This window comes from Anthonomus grandis, chromosome 16 (assembly GCF_022605725.1).
Source record: "Anthonomus grandis grandis chromosome 16, icAntGran1.3, whole genome shotgun sequence".
NCBI lineage: Eukaryota > Metazoa > Arthropoda > Insecta > Coleoptera > Curculionidae > Anthonomus > Anthonomus grandis.
Window position 1 is genome coordinate 18,602,765 of NC_065561.1, and position 15,472 is coordinate 18,618,236.

The following is a 15,472-nucleotide window of genomic DNA, read 5'->3' on the forward strand; positions in this document are numbered from 1 at the left end:
ACTTAATTGCCTGGAACAAATAATTTTTTTCCAGGCACTTACCAGACCGCCTGGAAGGAAAATATACTGTTTTCCAATCATTTAAGGCCTGTACTAAGTGAATTGTCGTGTTAAGTGCCTGGAAAAAATCATTAACTAACTTAAATAAGAGCCTGCACTAAGTGTCTTAATATATATATATATATATATATATACTAGTCTAAGTAATCACTTAAGTGCCTGGAATAGGCGTACAATTAACTAAAAACAATTTGTGAGTTAATAAGTGTCATAAGTGCCTAATAGCAAATTATTTGAAAGAAGAAATTTTTTTTCCATTTGACTCAGATAATATGTGAATCATTCTTTGAGAGACTAATTATGCCGCCCTTTTACAAATTCAAATCCGACCAATAGGAACTTGATCGATAATGTGCATTTGGTGATCTTACGAATCGAGCTTAAACTGGTCGTGCTTAAATTCAAATATCCCGCCTTTTTCGTGTGACGTTGATTGGTGCGCATCATTTTCTAGCGTAGGCTCTCTCACTCTTTTGTCATTATGGCACCTCATCATATGATTTCTGTCAAAAGCTGTTTTTTTTTTAAATTACAAGGGAATAATAAAAACAAATAGGAAAACAATAACTATATATTTGTGTTCTGTGTAGGAAAACAGGAATGAAAGCACTCCTAAGACGAATTACTTGCCTTTAATAACAGCCATACATAGAAGCCAATTATTGAAAGTTTGACTACTATCTGGAAAACAACAGGGTAACAATTAAAGTCACGTTTTTGCCAAATCATTATTGACTTATGTTCCGTCTGGTTTATAAACTATGATTACTTTATTTGGTTTGCTACGGCAGCAATATTCTCGTTAAATATTGGAACTTGATTTATTATAATACATACCATAAAATCTAATACCAACAAGATAACAGTAGCATTATAATAATAGCGCTGCAGAGAATCATTGAACAGTGAAGACACAGAAATGAACAATCAGGTTTGTCCCTTATTAAAAGATCCGGAACATTATACGCCCGATATACAGGACCTTTCGATTAATGAGGCCGCAAGGAATTATTGGCTTCCCACACTTCAACAAACTGTAAAGAAAATTGTTGCTAAAATTTCCAAGCTGATTCCCGATAACCCAAAAGCCGAAGAGCATGCCAGGCTGTGTCAGGAAAAATTTAATGATCTAGTTGAGGAACTTAAGTTAGATCCCAGGTAAGTTTTTGTATAATTAGATTAACAAAAATGTACAGAAAATTTAAAAGGTTGGACAGGCTTAGTACCTTATATAGTAAAGTCTATGTAAAGTAATTTGTAGCAATCATGTGGTTTCCCAAATATAATGTCCATACAGCCAGACTGAAATATGCACAGGCATCAAATTGACAACTTTTTTTAGGTCTTCCTAAATATTTATATATAATATTAGGTATATCAAATTTAAATAAACAGTGTCATTAAATTAAATATATATTTTCTGCAAAAACATTGTTTTTCATCAATATATATAAATAAACAAACTGTGTTATTAGATTAGATATTAATGATGAAACCAGATGTTATTTATGTGTATTATTTGGAAAGCAATGATCTTTGAAAACAATTTCTTACTGGTAAGTTGTGTGGGGTGGGTGGGGGGGTAAGGGGAAAAACGGTTTTTCTGCAGAAAATAATTGCCTGAGAAAAAAGAGTTTTTAAGAAAATTATAGTTGAATTAAAAAATCTATAGTAAAATCCTATTTAATTTCTTGAAAGCAAGGTGTATTATTAAATCAATCAATCAATTTATTAATGCCAATATACAAAATAGTATTCACACAAGTCAAGAATTACAAAGTTAAAAAATAGGGTGACTGTTTATAAAAATTGATAAGAAAATTTTTCCTAAAACACTACATAAAACTCATTAAAACCAAAACACAATGATTGATATACATACTATGAATGATACACAATCACAATATGTCTTAAATAAAATGCAATATATAGGTAGGTACTCAATATCACAGATAGAATGTGAAGTTTAAAAACTCTTCAGTTGAATAGAAGGCATTAGAGACTAGAATTTGTTTTATTTTATTCTTAAAATGTTCCAAATCTAAATCCACATAGTCGATAGGAAGTTTGTTATATAACTTAACAGCTAGAAATCCGGGACCACCCTGGCACCTTGTTAAGCGTTGATAAATTGGAACTAGCCTATTTGTGTTTCTAGTACCATAGTTGTGTATATCACCATATACTTTATACCAATCCCTATTCCTGTGTACCCATAAAAGATTTTCCAATATATATACGGAAGGTAGGATAAGTATTCCCTTCATAGAGAAGACAGATCTACAATCCTCCCTGCAACCCAGCCTACCCAAAATTCTGATTGCCCTTCTTTGTAGTGAAAACAACCTTTTTGTTTGTGCGGCATTGCCCCACGCTAGAATAGCATATGTGGTTATGGGATGGAAGGTGCCAAAATAGGCTGTTCTTAAGCCAGATTCAGATAAACATCCACCTAAGCGACGAAGGGCATATATAGATGTTTTTAGCCTTCCGGCAACAATATTAATGTGGGAATGCCAGTGAAGTAGAGGATCCAATAAAACTCCTAGAAACTTAATACTAAGAAAAATCCTTTGATATGTCAGCTAGTCTCAGAGAAAAAATAACTTTGTTGGTCTTGTCTGCGTTGAGATGCAATCGGTTCATGTTAAACCATTCCTGAATTCCCCCCTGCAATACTCTCAATTTCCTCTCCACGGTCTCAAGAGTATCTTCGGCACATGCCACTGTTGTGGCATCAGCAAAAATGGTGAATTTACCAGATGGTTCAGTTAATGGTAGGTCATTTATATAGATCAAAAAGAGGATAGGCCCCAAAACAGATCCTTGGGGAACACCTATGGTTATCCCACTTTTTGCTGATGACACCCCACCAACACTGACCATCTGATCTCTATTGGCCAGATAGGAAGCGAGAAGTTTAACACTGTTGGGACTTAGTCCATATTTAGAAAGTTTTTGCAGCAATATGTTATGGGGAACACAGTTGAATGCCTTGCTCAGATCGCAGAACAAGACACTGCCATATTGCAAGTTATTAAAAGCATTTAACAAGTAATCAACTAAGTCTAAAATGGCCATAGTGGTACTTTTACCCTTTCTGAAACCAAACTGGCTGGATGTGAAAAGATTGTTACCCTCAAAAAGTTTCACAAGTTGAGGAGCAATACATTTTTCCAAGATTTTTGAGATTATGGGCAGCAAGGAGATAGGACGGTAGTTCTCGGGCCTATCAGGGATCACCCTTTTTAAAAATAGGTATTACCTTGGCTGATCCGAGCACACCTGGAAAAGTGTTCTCCCTGAAGCATCTGTTTATTAGTTTTGTTACTGGAGCTATGATAATGTTTTTAACAGACTTAATTAATTTGACATTTAGCCCATAGATGTCTTGACTAGTCTTATTTTTTAAGCCATCAATAATCTCTCTTACTTCTATGAATGATACAGGAGAGAAAGAGAACACATTCTCCGGCATACATAGAGACTTTGGAATGGGTCACCCCGCGACAGTGGAATGTCTCTAACAGTATCATGGGCAATACGTGAAAAAAAATTATTGAAATCGTCACTTTCATGAGATTTTTTCGTTTTTGACGTACCTACACTACTATTTACCTAACAACTTGCCATACGGCCTTAGTTGGATTAGAAGCTGATGAGATGAATTTATCATTGGCTTTTATTTTTGCCTCCTGTATAGCAGCTCTAGAAACTTTTTGAAAGTCCTTAAACTCCCCCTCAAAATTTCTGTTTTTGCACTTTTTTACTTTAAATTTCAAATTGAAACAAACATAACATCTAAAACACTTTACCATAAAATTTACACACATTACCAAAATTAATCATAACAAAACAGATTGAGAAAAAAAAAGCATCTTTTTGATAAATTTCATTAAAAAATAAGTAAAGCTGTCAATAAAACAGAATTTAGAAGAAGTAAATTAAATTATTTAACAGGAAACAAAACTAAAACACTAAAATGATGTCAGAGCACAGGTTAAAAGGTATCATTAAAAAAATCGTCAAGGCTTGAAAAATTGTCAAACCAAGTTATTGTATTTCTCTGATCGGTCCTCACCCTATATGTTTTCAGGGGAAAAGATTGAGTATATGCTTTTTCTAGAGAAGATAGAAATATTTTGAAACAGTCATTGACAGCTATACTCTCCTCTGTCACAAAATTCCAGTTATATGAGGAAACCAGTTCGAAGAAAGACAACATACCTCTTTGGGTCACAGGCCTACATACCTTATGGTGATGCAGAGTCCCACCAATAATACTCTCAATGATCACTTCGAGCTCCTGTCCAAGATGATCTGATATCCCAATATCAAACATACTGGATTTGAAGGAATCAGTGCTGAAATTTATAAAAATGTTGTCCAGACAAGCTCCAGCCCTTGTATGGTCTGTTATAGTTTGTTGAAAACCATAGCTCCCCATGATGTCAGAAAGGTCAAAGAACTGCTGCTGATCAGTATTGAAGTGGGCATTAAAATCTCCTAAAAAAAAATTTTTTTTATGTATACCAATTTTATTTATAATTGATTCAATTGAATTTAGGAATTGTTGGAAATTTCCTGATGGAGACCTATATATTGCTAAAACATATACATTTAAGTCATTTAAAAATGCTGCACAACATTCAAAACATTTTTCTACACAAACCATTTTTACATCATAATATGTTACTTTAAAACAATTCTTAGTATATATACCTACTCCCCCACCATTAAAGGATAAATATATATTTATTCAATGATTTTTTAGTAAAAATACCCTCACTTTCTCTACAATTATCCCTGTCAATTCCATAACAATTATCCATTACAGCTTATTTCATTCCCCTTTCAACCATATAAACATCGTTGACATATTTGCAAAATTTCCGAAAATGTTTTGAAATTACTTCCAGGAACACCTGATCGAACCTTCCCTAAGTTCCACTGTAATTTTCTTTACAATTTTCCCCATGAATTCCATAACATTTATGCATCAAATTAAAGCTATTGTCTTTTGTATATGAGCCAATAAAAGATTTATTATTATTATTATTATTATTATTATCTCTAACAGAGAGACAAGACTGAAACTACTGTAAGGGTTTACCTCTAAAACCATACAGTTGCTTTAAGAAAGTCCTGTGTGAAATACAGTCAAATGCTTTAGACATTCCTAAAAACCATCGAAGCCTTGCTTCTCAATTAAGGCTAACATTTATTTTTTCCACTACTATAGTACAACTTTGCTTAGTATTTTCGATCTACTTCTTAAACAAATAATGGTTTTTTTTCTCTATAGGATCCTAAGACCTTTAAGTGTAAGGACCTTGTTAGAATTCCACGAAGAAAACTTTAGGGTGCACTTCAAAGATGCATGGCAATCGCAAAAAGAGACTGAAACAAAGGAGGCACTATGTAACTTTGCCGATAGGATTAATTTTATTGATTCAATAGAAGATTTTAGTGATAAATGGCTGCAGTTAATTGTAGGGGTCCTGGCCGGCAACTTTTTCGACTGGGGCTCATCAGTCGTGGCGAATATGCTTGAGGGTTCACAGGGTTTCGGTTTAACACAAGCAATGAACACCATCGAGAGCAGACCATGGTTTATCGATGACGTTGATGCTTGGGTCAATAGGCTTAATGTAAGCCATAAGCAATTAGTCACTTCATCAAGATTGTAACTACTGTTTGTAACTTTTTAGACCCGAATATTCAAACAAGCAGTCATATTCGTAGATAATGCCGGGGTCGATTTTATACTGGGAATTCTACCGTTTGTCCGGGAATTTCTACGGATGGGCACCAGGGTGGTACTGACAGCAAATTCGTACCCGTCACTCAATGACGTCACATACGAAGAACTGAACCTGTATTGTTGTAAGGCAGCGCAACAGTGCCACATCCTGAAAAGTGCCATAGCCAATGGACAGTTGGTGACGGTCGAAAATGGACAAAAGGGACCGTGTTTGGATCTTAAAAATATCCCGTCAGGTAAGGAATAGTGTGAGGGGCGAAATGTTTATATAAAAATACTCATGATGATTTAAAAGAGAACTTATAATAATTTTTAATTTTATCTTTATTTAAAGTTTATTTTTATTAGTCAAAGTCTTGAAGTTCTGAATCAAGCAGGATAAATGCTGCGATGAGTTTTAGTCTTGCATAAAAGCATGTTGTAACTTTTTGATGCTTACTTTCCAGTTGCTAACATTAAAGGCGTGGAAATAGTGTTTTTCGGGCTTAGTTGGTCTAATTATAGCAGAACTGGGATATATAAATTCCCCCTATTTGCTATATCATGGCTTTATTTTATTAATAGTGTCTGTATCGTCTAGAAATAGTGTTTTTCGTGTCTAATTGGCCAAACAAGAAAAGCATCACTTTATTCCCATCCTCCTCTAATTTGTAAACTATGACAAAGATATACCGTAGAATGGGGCTATTCTGGAAATCAGGGGTAATTTGAGAATTCATCCGAAAAATGTTAAAAGCGGCGACAACGCCCACAGAGTTAATAACAATAGGCAAACGCCGTGCAAGGCCATTAGTACACATGCAACCGCGTACTCGAGCGCAGATCGACGAAAGGTAGTTGTTTTATTTTGGCGCGTAAAAATATTAGGAAAAACACGTGTTTTTTGGTGAAAAAACGGTAAGTGGTTAAATTTACTCTGTAAATCTAAACCGATTAATTGTATGATATTGGCACTTAATCCAAATAAAAGTATGGGGTTTTAGGAAGGTGTATTGGTAACATAAACATTTTAGGACTCTTTTGTTTTTTTTTATTCAGTATTTTCTGGAGTGGGGTAATTTGAGAAGTGACTGGGGGCTATTTGAGAAGGCATGGGGGCTATTTGAAAATTGTTAGAAATTGCTTTCAAATGAAATTGGCTTTTTTAGAATGGTATGAGATAATGGTGCGCACTTATAAAAAAACATTTAGCCATGTCAGAAATGGCAAAAATTACGTGCCATATAGGCATTACTCAGAGAAAGCCTTAGCCAGAGCAATAGAAGAAGTAAAAAAAGGGCGGTTAACTTTGGCTAAGGCCTCCGAGCATTTCAAAGTGCCCATCGCCACCATAAGCAGACGTGCTGGGGGGGACCAATATATTTGAAAAACCGGGAAGACCTTCAATATTTTCCAAGGAAGAAGAGGAACAGTTTGTGAAATACCTAAATATTGTGGCAGCTTGGGGATTTCCCTTTGACATATTGGATCTAAGACTTTTTGCGAAGAATAACCTGGATAAAAAAGGTGTACAGGAGGTTCGTTTGAAGGATAACTTTCCTGGTAGAGATTGGGCATTAGCTTTTCTTAAACGACACGAAAAGCTCATGTCAAACCGTCTATCATCCAATATTTCAACTAAAAGAGCTTCACTTTCACCAGAAGTTATCGATAATTTTTTTGGTAATGCCCGAGATACTATATTAGCGGTAAATCCTAGATTAAGGATAAATTATGATGAAACAAACCTTACCGACAACCCAGGCACTAAGAAATATATTTATAAAAGAGGATCAAGGTACCCAGAAAGAGTGATAAATTCGACAAAAACAGCCATAAGCTTAATGTATGCTGGTACTGCTGATGGCCAGATATTACCAGTTTATGTAGTGTATAAAGGTGAGCATCTTTGGGACTCATGGAATGAGGGAGGCCCTAAAGGTGCCAGATATAATAGGTCTAAAAGCGGGTGGTTCGATTCCGCTTGTTTTCGAAATTGGTTTTTTACTGTGGTAGTTCCATTTTTTAAAAATAAACCTGGAAAAAAGGTGAGTAGGTATAACAGAGAGGTTTAAGTCATTTTACCCATATTTAATTTTCATTTTAGGCTCTCATTGAGGACAACTTATCTTCTCATTTTTCCGAAGACGTCCTTAAAACGTGCGAGAAAATGGATATTGCGTTTATTTGTTTGCCAAGCAATGCGACCCATGTCATGCAGCCATTAGACGTCGCATTTTATTCTCCACTTAAGAAATATTGGCGCGAAATTCTGACAACGTGGAAAAAAGGCCAAGGGCGGAAAATGACTACACTCTCAAAAGATGTATTCCCTAGATTGCTTGCACAGCTCCATAACAAGATTGAAGAGAATGGCAAAGGAAGGCAAAATTTAATCTCCGGATTTGCCAAAACTGGATTGCACCCTCTAAATCCTGCGCAACCAAAGGAAAGATTACCTGCATCGTCCACCACAGGTACAGATTCTAATATTTTAGATTCAAGCATTTCATGCTCAGTTTTGGATGTCCTAAAAGAAATGCGTATGGGTAGTTGTGAGCAGCGTAAAGCACCGCGTCGCAAGAAACTTACTACTGTAGAAGCAGGAAAAAGTGTTTCTACATCTTATTTGTACCCGTCTACTAGTAGAAATGTTTCTGAAATAAGTTCATGCGAATCATCAGATGATGAAGAAGACCAGCTACAAAATATTGACGATGAAGGCCTTCCCTGTTTTAATTTGAAAAAACCTGATAAAGAAATCCAACCAGAAGAACATGATGATGAAAATCAGCAAGAAATAAGTGACGATGATGACCATCCTCTTATAAACTTTAGTAATCTTAAGGTCAATGATTGGGTAGTTGTTCGATACACGGCAACAATTTCAAGCCAATGTTATATAGGACAAATAAAATCCGTTACCCTGCTAAACGGGGAACGGGTTTTCAAAACATCGTTTTTAAAAAAATCCTCCAAAACGGAAATATTTTTATCTCCTCCTAAGTTAGATGAAGACGAGGTAACAACCGAAATGATTATCATGATACTTAGCCCTCCTAAGATTGAAGGTTCAGGGACCAGGCAGTTTTTTACCTGTTCGGATAATCTTTCAGAACTAAACATAAAATAAACATATAGTTACCACTGTTTGTAACCTTCAAGAAACCTTTGTTACCTTCAAACCAGAGTTATTTTTAAGTTGTTTTTTTTTTGTTTGATCATTTTTTAGAGTTATCTACTTTATGTTTTTTTGTTTACATATTTTAATTGTAATTTGCAATGTTGCAAGAAATATTTTTTGTTTTGTATATTTTTTTTATATGTTAACATGTTTTTTATTTTTTTAAAAATGTTTTTTTGTTTTCCAAATATCCCCTTCAGTGGATAAATGATGATTTATGCAATTTTAAGCCATATTCTCAAAAAGCCCCACCCTATGGGGCAATTTGAGAAGGCCCTAAAAAATTTTTTTTACGGCTCCCAGAAGAGGAAGCCGTTAGTCAAATATAAGAAATAGATGCCTCTATCATAGGTCTTTCCAACGCCATTACAAAAATGATCAAGCTTACTTTTGTCTTATAGATATCGCTCAAAAACCTCAAAAAAATTCTCAAATAGCCCCATTCTACGGTATAAATGAATATTATTAGCTTTGTCCGTGACAAATAATAAAGCATATTTTAACTTGAGTATTTCACCAGATCAGTCAGATGTTGAACCCTATGTAAGTCTTTGAGGTCCATTTATATGTAACCGATTCCTTTCTTTAATTTTACAGAACTCTGTGACCTAATGACAGAATCCGACTTAATAGTCCTAGAAGGGATGGGCCGATCGGTGCACACCAACTTAAATACAGAATTCGCCGTCGATAGTGTCAAATTAGCGGTACTGAAGAACGAGTGGTTAGCTAAAAGTCTTGGCGCGAATCAGTTTAGCGTCATATTCAAATACGAACCGACTATATAAACCAAAATGGACGTACCTGAGCTTGTAAAATAGTTTTAGTATTGAATGTTTTATTTTAATAAAATAATGGAGTTTTATAAAAGTTGCTTCGGGATTATTTGTATTAAGGCAATTAAAAATAACTTGCAGGCAAATTTAGGAGAATCTGAACTGGGAAGTGACTGTTATAGCTTGGAACGTTGTTTTCTTTTGAAGAAAGAAGAGTGCAGGACTTACTTTTTTATTTATTTCTGGGCTCTCTCTCTCTTTGGTTCGGTTTGTTTTTCATCGGAGGACTTTACCATCTCACTCTTATCTATAAGTTTTCTTTTCTTTTGAATTTTGACTACTCAGTTAATTAATGCAGGGACCGATGCTACGAGCGGGGTCTCCTGGTTGACAAACTCTAGGTAAAAAAAGCGCTAAAATCAAAGATAATGTTTATATATTTTTTCAATAATAATAAACATTAATTTTATTCAAAAGATAGATAAATCGTCACCCTAATATTACAAGGTTGTATGTAAGAATTATGATAATTTAGGAAAAATCGATTTAAAAAAATGGACTTACCTAAAACGCAACGATTAAGTACTTTTCTTTTTTATTAAATAAGAAAATTTATTGATATAAAATTCCAAAAAAAAACAACATTTTCTTCATAAAATAATTTATTGAAAAAAAAAAACATAGGATTCCGTTATATCAAAAATAAATTTTCTTTTTTCCAAATGTAACATAGAATTTTGTAACACAAAACTAGTATTTAATTTAACATACCCAGCAAAGCATATAACTTTTATTTACGGCTAAAAATACTTTCATAGTATTGCCTGTCCATCTCGGGAATCCATTTATACATAGACTTTATTGCCTCCACTTTACTTGATGCAAGGGGAATAGCTTTATCGCATCTTTTTAATTCCAGTGAAATAATTAGTTGTTCTGTTTCCGCTGTAACATGCCCCTTTCTCAATTTTCTTTGATGTAAATTTAGAGATTAAAATTTTTCTGTGGGGTTAAATGTATCTTTATACTTGAGTTCGAAAAACGATCTAGAAAACTGCAAAGAAACTACTTTTGAAAATGGCAGAGCATTGTAGTTGAGTTGGCTTGAAAAAGACTGAAAGTCTATAAAATCTTCTTGTTTCATTTGGATAATTGTATATGGATTATGGAGGTTTACTTTTAAAAGATATCGTAAAGGAGAATAGTATTCTACCTTATTTAAAGACCTTTCGATTGAGCTGTGGATTGCATCTACTTCTTGGATACAAGCATGGCCAGGAACAGGAAATTTCATTGTGATTTTTGATAGGTTGTTGTGTTTTTGAATTAGGTCCTGCATAACTTTATCAAGTTTTTTGTAAACCGCACTTGCAATGTCATTTCCCTTTCTTTTATGTAAAGCTTCGCTCCACACAGCACAGTATACTTTTTTGCCTATGGAGAGGTGTTAGTACAGTCAATCTGTAATTAAAAAAGGCCAGAACTTTTAAAAACTATCCAAGTCGCTAATTTTTTGAGGGTCGATTGTATTCCCGAAGAAAAGCTTAAGTCCTCGGAATTGAGAGTCAACCCCCCCCCCCTTTTTTTGGGAAACTCAACAAGTTTTTCAAATCGATTTTGCGGCTAAACAGTGAGTCATGCAGAAAAACTTATTGAACATAAAATGTAGAGCTTTTTGTGCTCTACAATTCATCTCATGGGCCCAAAGCTGTAGAACCAAAATTCGAAAAGTTAGAGGGCGCCAAAGTCACCAAAAATGACTTTTTTCATTTTTTCACTAAGAAACAATTTTTTTTTTAACCATCGCAAGGATTTCAAAAATGTAGATGACAAAAATACCTACAAAATGCATGTCTTACTTTTTTTTTTCGATTTACCGTTCTTGAGATATTATGCATTTAATACCGAAATGTTTACTTTCGTGTATGTAGCCTGCCTCAGATGTTTGGCGAAAGCTGTTTTTCGTCGCCTAACGTTTGCGCATCATGAAATTAAAGTAGAACCTGAACAAAATTTCTTTTACCCTTCTTGACGAATTGAAAAAAGCCATGCAGATGCCGCTGTAAGTCCATGAAAATGAAATTTGCATAGATTAAATGTTCTTTAACTTGCACAAAATGAATAATTGAAGTGATTTAGTAGAAAGGGATAAGAGAAATTGGTACATGGTTTACGGAGCACCAATTACAACAAAAGCAGAGGGCGTTGCAGTTGTGAAAGTGACGTGCCTTAATAATTATGGTTGCGTAATGCATGTAATGATAATTACTTACTGAATAATTGCATAGTACACGTTGATAGCATTACTTTTGCAAAATTCCATTCTTCACTTTTTTACTGCTATTCCATCATTAACATATTACTATATATTTATTTGAACACTTACCTGAATGTGAATATTTATATTGAAACATCGTTTATGGTCGCCTGCGACCACTCGACACGACATTTCGTCCACGCATTGAATTTTTAAATTTTAAAGCATAACGAGAATACAGTGGGGTATAAGGTAGTTTACGAAAAATTTATTATACAATAAATAGTTCGAAAGCATACAAAATTTGTTTCAGTTTTTTTCGGTCTTCCTCTTCTTTTTGATTTCTTTTTTGGTGGTTCTTCAACTTCATCTAATTCAAAAGAGCAGTTGGAAGATGTATCCGACATTGATGTTCCTTCTTCGTCCATTGCATTTCGGTTCTCTGAGGGGCTTCGGTATTTTGGCAATTTGAAAACTTGTGAAGGTAAATCATCAACGTCATTCTCTTCCAAATATATTGGGGCAACGTTTCTGCAGTTTTCTCCTGCACAGTACTTACAAGCAACAGAGCATATAAGACCTACTTTGCGACATCCGCCGGCTGCCCCGCAGTCATTCGTCTTGCATCCACAAGAAATTGCTTTCAGTATCGATTCTGGCGCTAGATCTTTCGAATTCGCTGCCGGTTTCAGTCCTTGATTTGTCTTCTGCCACCCCCATTCCAGTGGATCCATAGTGTGGTCCAACAACTGCAAGTAGGCTCTGCGACTGTGGAGGTTTGCCGCTTCGACGGATGGTGGTAGCGCACATACCTTGCTTTTAGTTTTTGCCTGCACAAATTTCTTGTAGCGTAACTCTGACGGCTTATCTTTTTGAGTATTCCCAAGATACAGACCCACAACAATTATTTGTCCTGCATTTTCTATGTCTTTCGGATGAACTTTTCGTTTCTTAAAAATTGCTGCATGTTCTTGCACTTCATCATTACTCTCAAGTAAATTCACGAGTTTTGCTTTTCCGATCATGAATGGAGCTGACGTAGTATCGCATCCACTGAATGCATGAGCTAAAAGCACGTGTGGCCTAGCCGCGTTGTACTTGAAACTGCTGGGTCCATACAACCGCTCCGGGAATTTTCCTTTACTAGGCTTCAACAAAAAAGTTTGTTGGTCGATTGTAGAGTTAGCAGTGATCAAAACCAGCAAGTCAATGTCCTCGCCAACGATAATTTTGCACTCATGCGTAGCAGAATAATCAAGAGCGCTTTGAACAATCGAACAGTCCGCATCCTCTAAAGCCTGCATTGATTCGAACCCTGATTCATTTAGTTTATCCAATAACATGAGAATAAACCGGTCCTTGTTTCGGTCGTTTGACAGAAAGGTTTCTTGTGATACTGATATCTTAGTGCTCTCATGAAAATCAATTTTGGCTGCGATGTGCTTAGTAGAACGACGTTGTCTTTCGTATGATTTCAGGCTGAAGTCTTCACTACCCTGCGGATATCCATCAAAGACGATTGGAGTTCTGTGCTGAGGGTATTTCTTCATAACGTACCTCACGTACTTCTCGCAGATAGCTGCCACGGTTTGGTTTGTATCCCACTTAACCTTATGCAGAAGAAATCCCCCATCAATAGCATAGAATGAATTTGTTTTCTCCTGTATCAGTTGTTTTTCCAATGGTTCGAAACAAAGGTACACAGACGATTTGACACCTTTCAGCATTCCAACTTTTTCGAAAAGCGACATAGGGTATGGAGCGAGTTCGTACTGGAGATACATTTCCAATTTCTCTCTATCCGATTGTGTAATCAACATTCTCGAGAAAAGAGTGAGTGGATCGATCTCTAACTTTTCGAATTTTGGTTCTACAGCTTCGGGCTTATGAGATAAATTGTAGAGCACAAAAAGCTCTACATTTTATGTTCAATAAATTTTTCTGTATGACTCGCTGTTGAAAAACTTTTTGAGTTTCCCAAAAAAGGGGGGGGGGGGGGTGAGACTCTCAATTCCGAGGACTTCGAGAATCGACCCTCAAAAAATTAGCGACTTGGATAGTTTAAAAAAAAAATTACAGATTGACTGTACTATGTCCAGTCATATTGTATTAGTTTACTTTTATAAAAAAAGTTTTTTATGTCAAGCATCAAAGCACAGTATTGGGATTTCACTATCCTTGTCTTTTTTTTTTCGTTTCTCATGTACTCTTTTTCATTTAAATGATCAGCATATTTTTTTTGCAAACTGTCATCCATCTTATTTTCTATTTTTTTTAGTTTTATTTTCTCGCACGTATCACATCTGTCTTTGCGTGGCTTATGAAAAGCAATGTTAATATTATTGCAGAATGTTTTCCTATAAACAGAAAATGAAACTGGAGCTTTTTCGCGTTCTTTTGCTTAATCCATTTTCGACATATTCTTTGTTACTGTTCTTGCGACAATAATGTTATTCCACACGAGGAACCAAGTTTATGTGCTCTTTAACAAAATCTATAGCTTCAGGTGACGTTACCCTTTTTTGATGTTTTCCCTTTATACTTTTAGTCAATGTGTTAGTCACCGTTTTATTTTTGTGAGCTGTATAAATTGGTTTCTGACTTATACAATTATACATAAAGTTCCTGTATAAAAGTCTTTGCAAACTTGAATTGGTTGACCATTTAACTCAAAATAATATCTAAAGGTTCTCTTTTTTCTTGAATTATCAGGCTTTTTTCCTTTCCTTCTCCGCCAGGGACTATCAACTTTAGTAGTGTTTAAAATATAGTTCTTTTTTTCAACAGCTGAAAGCAGATAATAATTTTTAAAAATCTCCTTTCGTTGTTCATTGCTTATTATTCGAGAGCATTTAAATAAGGATTTTTGTAAACAATCTTTTTTGTTTTTAATCTCCCTGGCGGGAACGACCTTTTTTCGCGAAGAAATTTATTCAAGGCCCCGATCAAATTTAGTTTTTCTTACATGCCTATTCGGATATATTTTTTTGTCTTTTGCGTGTTAACTTCTTGTTGTCTCATTTATCAAATTATCTTCTTTAGAATCCGTAGTATCATGTGAGGTTGCTGCGTTATGAGAATTATAATATTCTGTTTCAGGGTCTTCAATATTATCATCTTCTACTGAGGGCACTTTTTGTTTTGAGGTGTTTAGCGTTAGTAGTTATTTTACCACGTTTCTGTGACACATGCCATCCGCATCTGAAGAAGTGGATGGTATTTGTTCTTGAGCTGTGCCGTCGAGGTCATGCAGATCTGAAGAAGACACAATATGTCGTCGACAGAAGTGCCCTTTAGGTGTAGCCGAAGAAGTGATGATGTAACGCTGAAGAAGTAGTAAGAAGAAGAAGTTATGATTAATTGCCAAAGAAGTAATTATCTAAAGAAGTCATCAGCGTGTCTCATCAATTTCTTCAGGATGGCGTTCGGTAGCCGAAGAAGTTATGACGCAA

The 15,472-nt window shown here is 35.1% G+C and overlaps 1 protein-coding gene across 1 annotated transcript; it reads left to right on the forward strand.

The window, feature by feature from the left end:
- The first annotated feature begins 569 nt into the window (after positions 1 to 569).
- Positions 570 to 9,860, forward strand: LOC126745765 (4'-phosphopantetheine phosphatase). The gene is made up of 5 exons (XM_050453753.1): positions 570 to 756; positions 944 to 1,218; positions 5,366 to 5,711; positions 5,772 to 6,060; positions 9,585 to 9,860. The coding sequence occupies exons 2-5, from the start codon at positions 980 to 982 to the stop codon at positions 9,773 to 9,775; spliced, it is 1,065 nt and encodes a 354-aa protein (XP_050309710.1). The 5' UTR covers positions 570 to 756; positions 944 to 979; the 3' UTR covers positions 9,776 to 9,860.
- Positions 9,861 to 15,472: the final 5,612 nt, after the last annotated feature.

Bases quoted from the DNA above. Each gene is read 5' to 3' on its own strand.
- LOC126745765 (XM_050453753.1), top strand. From the start codon at position 980: ATGAACAATCAGGTTTGTCCCTTATTAAAAGATCCGGAACATTATACG. The intron at 1,219-5,365 runs GTAAGTTTTTGT...TTTTCTCTATAG, and splicing joins GAACTTAAGTTAGATCCCAG to GATCCTAAGACCTTTAAGTG. The intron at 6,061-9,584 runs GTAAGGAATAGT...TTAATTTTACAG, and splicing joins TCTTAAAAATATCCCGTCAG to AACTCTGTGACCTAATGACA.